This window comes from Poecilia latipinna, unplaced genomic scaffold, assembly GCF_001443285.1.
Source record: "Poecilia latipinna isolate Pla-1442-1.1 unplaced genomic scaffold, P_latipinna-1.0 Scaffold1291, whole genome shotgun sequence".
NCBI classification, from domain to species: domain Eukaryota; kingdom Metazoa; phylum Chordata; class Actinopteri; order Cyprinodontiformes; family Poeciliidae; genus Poecilia; species Poecilia latipinna.
The window spans coordinates 17,904-26,707 of NW_015113907.1; the positions used below are offsets into that span (position 1 = coordinate 17,904).

General features: G+C 39.4%; 1 protein-coding gene across 1 annotated transcript; it reads left to right on the top strand.

The window, feature by feature from the left end:
- The first annotated feature begins 4,493 nt into the window (after positions 1–4,493).
- On the top strand, positions 4,494–8,529 carry LOC106961349 (leucine-rich repeat-containing protein 75A). Its single transcript, XM_074527714.1, has 2 exons — positions 4,494–4,536; positions 7,342–8,529. The coding sequence occupies exons 1-2, from the start codon at positions 4,494–4,496 to the stop codon at positions 8,016–8,018; spliced, it is 720 nt and encodes a 239-aa protein (XP_074383815.1). The 3' UTR covers positions 8,019–8,529.
- Positions 8,530–8,804: the final 275 nt, after the last annotated feature.

Below are 8,804 nucleotides of genomic sequence, written 5' to 3' on the forward strand. Positions count from 1 at the left end.
GTAGTTTTGAATATATTGTTGCATTTCTCTCTTTTTATCATTTTATTTCATTTACAGTTTATCAGTTTATCTCAATCAACTGTTAGGGACAATAAAAAGGAGGTAGATGGACAGTTTGAATCAGCCGTGTTGGCGTCTGGAAGTGGACACACACTTTCTGTTCCTCAAGGAGAGGAGAGTGGAGTTAGTGAATCTCTAGAGGTTTGATCAGAGTTTGATTGTATAATGAACTGTTCTTTCTAGCTGAAGACTTGTTACTGACACAGGGGAAAATACTCATATCACAGATGGACACGTAAGTGCAGATGAGTGGTTTGGTTAGCCGCTCTGCAAATTAAGATGCTGCTGACGGCGAACACGCGAGAGAGTTCTTGTAGGCGGAGTGGACATGTAAGGCGCCAACCCCCCACCCTTCAGGATCATGTCCAGTTTTTTTTTCTTGCAGGGCAATTATCCTCATGCCTGGTGATTTAGAGAGATCAATTAACCCAATTGGCAAATCTTTAGACTGTGGGAGGAAGCTGGAGTACCCAGAGAGAACATCCAGACTCCATGTAGGTCATATATACCATTGGTCTACTGTATTCTGAACTCAAAACAGGACAATTAAGCAGAGAGATGTGGTGTTTTTAAAGCAAAACATTGAGATTTTTACTTTTGAAACTCTTTTATTCTACTTTTGACTTTTGTCTAATTGAGAGAAAGTAATACTGTAGAGCTGACTGGTGCGTTACTAATTTACGTGCTTCCAAGGATCAAGAACTTCGAAAGGTAAGGAAAATAACGTTGACTTTAATCCGCAGTGTATCACGGCTCATTAAATAAATTTTTTCTTACAACCTTTTCTGTGGTTCTCTAAGGGCAGGTCAGAACTAATTGAATTAAACAATTAATCAGCTTTTAATTAAATTAACTGCTGGCAGTGTTGAGTGAAAATCAGCAGAGCACAGTTTATAAGGCAACTTGATCTTTACTCTAAGACACATCAGGAGTTGCATAACGCTGTCTGGGATCCAATTTGTAATTGTGTCAAACAACTGCTGATGCGTTGCAGTAAATTATCTTGACTTTTATTCCCTATTTGACTATATAAAAGACTAACTTGTCTTTATGTGACTTAATTGGAGTAAAATCTAGTTTGACATTTACTGTCTTCATGGGTGGTATATTTTGTAAAAACTTGGACTTCAATCAAGGTTCTTGAACCTACCGTGACTTACTTAGCATTAATCATCACTTTGAAAACTCTTCTACATAGAGCTATGGAAAACATTAAGAGACCACTTAAAACGATCAGTTTTACTGATTTTACTTTTTATAGGAATATATTTGAGTACAATGAACATTGTTCTTTTATTCCATGAACTTCTGAAAACATGTCTCTGAAATTCCAAGCAAAAACTTATTTGCAGAAAATGAGAAATGGTCAAAATAAAATAAAAAATGCAGTTCTTTTTTAATAATGCATTAAAACAAATTCATATTAATTTAGAAACAACAATACTAATATTTTAAGAACTCAGAAATCAACATTTGGCAGGAGGTTTTCAATGGGGTTTATCTTTTGTGCATCTTTCACATTTGGAAGACTACCTGTTGACAACTTCCTTGCTTAAAATATTTAAAATATTTTATTTATTGGCCCAAAATTAATTAGCTTAATATTTTGGATAAAATGTACATCTAGTTTGGACCTACTCATAGTTTAGTAATCAACACATGGAGGTGGAATCTCAAAATGTTCAAAAAGCTTTAAAACATATATATTTTCCCCCTTTCATATAAACGGTATGCAGATTAATTTAGTGAAGTTTCTAGATACTTGATTCTCTTAGCAATTAATAGAGGTTAGAATAGACTACTGGTTATATATTTTTTTAAGGACAATAATAAATTAGGTTCAGATCACAAGTTGCAATCAAACCACACACGACAAAAAGAGGGGAAAAGACCTGAGCTGGACTGAAAACATGAGGCAGGAGAGGATGAATTACCAACTGCTTTTGGAATCAATAATCCCACGAATCACCACCACACAGCACCACAGATATTTTCCTGACGCTTAACCAAGCAGAGGGAGTGACAGATGCAAAGAGCAAAGCCTGTCGATTTGTGAGGCTCCCTATCCGAGCCTCAGAGAGAATCCTCTCTGTGTGGCTGAGGAGGCAGAGGGACGAGGAAATGCAAACAGGTCTGAGAGAGAAAAGATAATGTTTTCCTCTTGTTAAAAAAAAGAAAATCTCTCCCACAGTTCTTCCTCATTTGTTTGACAGATGCTTTCCCGCTGACATGTTCCAAGTCCAAACAAAGAAGTCTAATGTGCTGCAGCAAGCGCTAACAAGAAGGTTTCTGCAGCCGTATAGCTCTCCTATACATATTTAACCACACTGTTATACAGACCAGATTGTTGCAGACTGGAGTGTGGGCAGAAGCATTGAGACATGATCCAGCCTGAGAAGTTTTGTAAAAAAAAACAAAAAAAAAACATATTTCTTTGTGGGAAAGATTCATGAAACATGTGCTGTTTGCAATATTGTTTTACTCTTATTTTGGGGAAAATACATTGATTTTCTCACTTCTAGTTTCTAGTAGACGAGAAAATTGGGGGGAAAAATTTCATTTCAATGTAACAAGCTTTTTTGATTTTATTTTTAAAGAAAATTTTTGTTTTCCTAAGATACAGACATGATTTTAGTCGAATAAACCATATTTGTTGAAACAGTTTAGAGTCCATCTCATGATAAACTTTTGTCATAAATATGCATTGCAGGTATAAGCGGCACTGGAAACACAATATTCTGCCCTTGTAGATTGCATATTAATTTTAATTTGTGTGTATTGCAGCTCTAAAGAAAACATGGTCATCTAGGTCAAAATGGCATCTCACTAAATCACCTTTTTTGCTTTATCTTTCAATTTCAGGCACTTTACAAGACAAGCACATTTATGCAAAATCTAATTAGGTCCAGATTGAATCTGCATCAATCCAATTTATAACAATGCAACCCTAATATACAGTCAGATTCACGTCGATTTGCATGCAGTCCAGTTCAATAATTACAATAAATCCAGCTTGCTGTGGTCTGCAAACTGAAAACAGGTTATGTAAGGAAACCCAGGCATTTGTAGCAAGTCTTACTGGGAATTTTAGAAAATATTCACTTGCTTTTGCAGCAACAGCTACGTGATTCATGTGAGGCTTGTTGTAATTTCACTCTGCTGGATCTTAGGGAGGGCTCAGACGAGGAAGGAGAACTCGAAGGTCTTTGTCAACATCCCAATGCTGACCCAGAAACATTTGTTCCCAGACTCCCTGTGCAAAGCTTTGTGCTAAGATTCATGTAAGAAGGTAGTGACTCTGTTAGTTAGAACAGACCATGAATAAAATCACCGATCTCTGATTGGTAACTTCAAGTAACAGTTCATTAGGAGAAACTCCTTTATCTTCATTTTATCACAAGTCGGTGATTTTTCCAGGAATTCCTTCTCTAAACAACGACCACTTTTTTTTCTTCAAACATTCTTTTCTTCAACAAAATATGAAACTTTCTGGCGACAGTCCTGGAGGAGAGTTGTACAAGAGAAAGAAACACAAGGCATTGCTGGAAAACCAACGAAATATCTCTCTGACAGGCATACACTCAAAACTTGTGACTTGTTACAATTTCATATTTACCGTATTTTCCGCACTATAAAGCGCACCTAAAAACCTTCAATTTCCTCAAAAGCCGACAGTGCGCCTTATATATGGCCCAATACTGAGCCACAACAGGTCTAGCAACTACGGTAAGCAGCCGCCGATTTCATTTTCGCCCGTAGAAGAAGAAGCGCGCGGTGCATGCTGGGATAGTTGTCAGAACGCTGGTTTGTTAATAAAGTTTGACTGAATTCCGGCCACGCCCCGGCCCAGTCGCGGGAGGCTCTTCTCGCCGACCGGAGTCGGACTGTTTTGTTGACATTCTTTATGTCAACAAAGTGGCTTTAGACATTCATCCGGGATGCTTCGACTAGGGTTACCAAGGGACCAGGCCCTATACATTTAAAGCCGGGGGTGCGGAGGAAGAGAGACAGAGACTGCGGCGGCAGCGTGTCGGTTGGTCTGTGTTACCCAGAAAGCAGTTTGGCACAATATCGCAACACCAACACCGAGTGAAACAATGACTGGGGCAGCCTACTATATATACAGTACTCAGGGACCACTTCTTTAGTATTACACATCCACATTTGTAGAGTACATAGAGTGGCAACGCTAACTGTTGCGTCTACTCTATGCGCCTTATATATGAAAAAAGTATCAAAATAGTTGTTAGCCCATACAAAACTTCAGGTAAATCAAAGACTAAATAACATGTGAGGAAAGTCCAGAATCTTGGCAAATTTGTCATTACATAATAATTCGAAGAACACATTTCAGCTGCAGGTCTGAAAAATGTGACTTTTGATCTGTTGCTCAAATTCTGCAAGTTTGGTTTGTATAAAAAAAAATCTTTAGTATGGTTCATATTCGCTATTATATGTCTCACCTGGACACCCAAGGTGTGAGGTGGGAAAAGTCGCCTAGATAAAACTGCTGAAGATTGAGAGATGTGTCTGGAGTACAAAGGCGCATCGGATTACTGGGTTAATTGTAGTCGTGCATTTTGACAGCAAAGTAAACTGGCAGTGCGAGTCAAAAAACACGTCCTTATTGTTTTCTGTTCACCCACAGCGGCTGCGCCTGGCTGGCAGCCAGCAAAGCACGGCATCCAGCGATCCTTTTCAAACCTGTTCTGTTCAGACGCACTGATGTTTCTGATAGCACTACATCTGATAGCGTCAGATCGTCAGGGATGTTTACCTTTCCAAACGTGAGATAAGGCGAATTCGCAGGTGACAAAACAGGATTTGAGGATAAAAATAAGCCCAGCTTCATATTGCTTAATAGTTGAGAATGTTTTTTTGTTTTTTTTTATTTTATTCTTTTTTTAATAAAATGTTTGTGCTTCCTTACGGTTTTGAGTTCCAGGGAAGTGGACCGAGTGTCAGAGAGGTCGAGTTTAAACACTTTTTAATTAAAAAACTTAACTGTTGCGCAAATTTAAGTAATCAAACTAGTTGTGTAATGAAAACACAAGTAGAAAAAAGTAATATATCAACATAAAGTGAAACTTTCTGCTTATTGTGACTGATTAGTGCTGACAGCATTGAAGTGGTTTAGATTAGATTATTCTCTTCAAACATGTCGTGAACCAGTAGAACCAGTCTCAATACCAGAGGCCATCCACCAAAGCAGTAGTCTCTAAATAAATTTTAAAAAAATATCCAGACTTAATCAGTAACTCTGTCCAGGAAAGACACAGATAAATGCAGAGCGAGTTAACAAGGACTCCTAAAACAAATAACAGAGAGAGAAGATGAAATTAAAGGCAGCAGTAACTGCAAAAAGACCCATAAATGGAGAGTAGTAAGTGAAAACAGCAGAATGAGGAGAAATGTTAAGTCCTTCAGCAGCCTAATCTCCTAACGGCTTGGACCGTCTCTCATTATCTCAAAACAATGCCAAGGAATTAAAATTCGGAGCCTATTGGCTCTGGAAGATGAGAGAAAGGATAAAACTTGAAAAAGTTCCTGTTTGCAACTTGCTGTCAGGAGAAGGACTTGAAATAGACTCCATTTAAAGCCTGCCAGCCAAGCTGCACCACGTTGGCCAAAATAAATGTAACTGAACTGATTGAACATCCTGGCAACCTGCCCACGGCGTAAATCACCCTTCACTCAATGGCTGCTTTCACCGCCAGTCCCTCACGACCCTAAATGAGATTAAGCAGGTATAGAAAATCGATGGGTGGATAATACGTGTTTAAAACCCCATAATAGAAAATAGTTTTGTGCTGTAAAGCGGTAATCAGAGTCATTATCTTCGTCTTCCTGCTGGTCGGATGGCAGCGCTTGTTCCTGCACAGCTAGCTGCAGCAGAGGAAGAAGAAATCCCGAGACAGGATTTTAGAAATGAACTTGACTCAGCTTAAATGTCTCATAAGCCTTTCAGTCACAGCGAGTGACCTATTTTTCAAGTACAATTAAAATTTTTACATTTTTTTTCTGATCCTGTGCATTTAGAAAGCACCTAAAGTTGGCGTGAGATGGAACTACAACCTCCTGTCATTTACGTGGCTACTTTCCCTCATCCTGTCTTATAAATCCAACTGTTTCCATGTATTTATTATTTATTTTTTCTGTCAAGGTAGTTTTCTTTTTCTAGGAGTCTTACAGCTGGCCTAGAGGTGACACTCGAGCCAGAAAACAGCTGCTGCTTTTCCACAGACGACTTCCAGCGCAGGCGACAGAATTTGTTATGCAAGCCGCTCAGAGTCATACATTTAAATGCAAATTCTCTTCTGCACATTATTGATTGTTTAACTCTCCTCGCCGCTGCTTGCTGTTATTTTTTTTTTATTTTTTTGCATGCTTTGCAGATGCTCTGTACTTGTGGACTGCGTGGCGCCCCATTACAGACCCTCTGAAATCAATGAACTCACTATCATTAAGTATAGATCGCTTGCCTTTGGATAAATGACTCCCAGCGCAGAAGAATCAAAGTATCTTAACTGTTTTTTATTTATTTTTTTATTTTGAACAGACAAGAAAAAGCTAAACAGAAAATAATAATAATAGTTATGCCATTTCCTGCTGCTCTCATGTATGTCAACAATCAATCATTTAAGTTTCCCCACACCAGTTCAACCCTGGAAGTATTCCCACATGAAATGGCATTTAAACATTACATTCTCATCTTTTATTGTACAATTATTTACACATTGTTAACCTCAACAATAGCAATGTTTCCCTTTGAACATCAAAAACTCCTGTTAGTTTAAAATTTCCTTCTCATCTTAAATTGTAATCCACTTCTCTGTCACAAAAACATTTTTGGATTGTTGTGTGGAAGCTGACAGTTTCTTGCTTGAACATAAATTACATGATTTTGAATTTTGCAAGGTCCCAGAAATTCATGTAAGTAGTTTTGTTTCCATTACAAATGTTCACAAAAGTTTGTCGATATTCTGCTAACGTCCATAAGTAAGAAACAGAATTAAAGTCGCTCTTGTTCACTCAATAAGTCATTTAAAAAAAACTCCCTCCTTCCACTTCCTGTCATCTTCTTCATCTTTTCCATGAGTAGTAACATCCGGTTGTTGATCGCAATTAAAAAAAAAAGTATCTCCATTGCAGTTTTGAGAAATTCAGCGTAAAAAAAAAAAAACACCACTTCCTAAAGCATGAGTTTTGTCGACATTGGAAAGCAAATTTATTTTCATTACTCCAATTTGCTCAGTGGAAACTGTAATAAATACTCTTAAGTATCAGAGATCCAACAAAGCCTTAAATGTTTTTTTGTTTTGTGTTTTTTGTCCCACAGTCTGAAGACCACCCTGAAGAAGCGTCTGTCCGGTGACGTGGTGAACCTGTCGGGAATCCCGCTGTCCGGACGCGACGTCCACCGCGTGGCCTTCTACCTGCAGACCTGCAGCGAGGCGGTGTCGGCCGTGGACCTGAGCTTCACCGAGCTGCAGGACGACAGCTTACGTCTGCTGCTGCCCTACCTCAGCTGCCTGCCCAAACTGACCACGCTGGCCGTCAACGGCAACCGCCTCACGGCCGCCATACTAAAAGACCTGACGGAGACGGTGAAGGACCCCAGGAAGTTCCCCAGTCTGGCCTGGATCGACATGGGCAACAACGTGGACGTCTTCACCGTCCCGCAGCCGCTGCTCGTGGCCCTGCGGCGCCGCTTTGGTTTGCGCAGCAGCCTGCCCACCATCTACGAGTACAGCGAGGCACAGGTGTTTGGTAGCTACAACCCGAACATGGAGACGTCTGTGGAGGAACCCAGTCTGTATGAGGAGGGGGATGTAGAGGAAGACGATAGAGTGGAGGAGGAGGAGGAAGAGGAGGAGGACAGACTGGAGCTTCGAGCCTGGGGCTTCAGAGAGGAAAACATGTCAAAGAATGTGCCGCTCCACTTCTGTGGGAGGTGATCGCCCAGGGCGGCTTTCTTTTAGACTGGCAGCCTCTTGTATCCTCAAGTCTAGCCTGCTCTGCTGGAGTGGCAGGAGATGCTGACGCTGACCCACACGTTTCTGAAAATAACTTTAAAATGAGTAACCGTGTTGTGTGTCCCTGTGGACGCTCCGAACACTGCAGACAGCTCTGTGCTTTTACAGTCAGTAAGAATAAATTTGTACACTGATTTAATCTTTATTTATCCGGGGAGGTTTATCTGAATAGGCTTGTTGTTTTCCAGTGCAACATGACTGTAAGACTGGGAAATTTCCTGTAAAGACTCTCCTAGTTTTCCAAAACTGTCCACTGGAGCCGCTTGGGATTTAAGTGCCTTAAATACAGGCACATCAGGAGGAGCTGCTGAAGAAGACAGGATCATTACATGGCTTTTTACTTTATGTAGGGCTAGAGCTGCTGGAATCAAGGATAAATATAAACCTGATGCTGTAAATATATTACAACAACTTTCCAATTAAAATTATTTATTTATTTCCCCTGTCGAAGAAAACGCAGAAAGAGGGTGAAGGTTGCTTAGAAATCTATAGTAATTTTAATGCCTCAATGCATTTTCATCTGCAGATAACAAAACTGTAAAAAGAGTAGAATAGAATAGAATAGAAAATGTAGACTTTTGAAATGAAATTGGGGAAGACAATATAAGAAATAAGAATAAAGAGAAAGAAAGGCTGAAGAAATAAATACATTTAAACATGGATTTTCTTCAAAATAAATACTTAAAAATTACCAAAAGAATTCATAAG

What these genes read in the sequence shown, in the direction of transcription:
- LOC106961349 (XM_074527714.1), top strand. Translation starts at nt 4,494, where the DNA reads ATGGTTCATATTCGCTATTATATGTCTCACCTGGACACCCAAG. An exon ending in GTCTCACCTGGACACCCAAG is followed by an intron (nt 4,537 to 7,341) that starts GTGTGAGGTGGG and finishes AATACTCTTAAG; the next exon opens with TATCAGAGATCCAACAAAGC.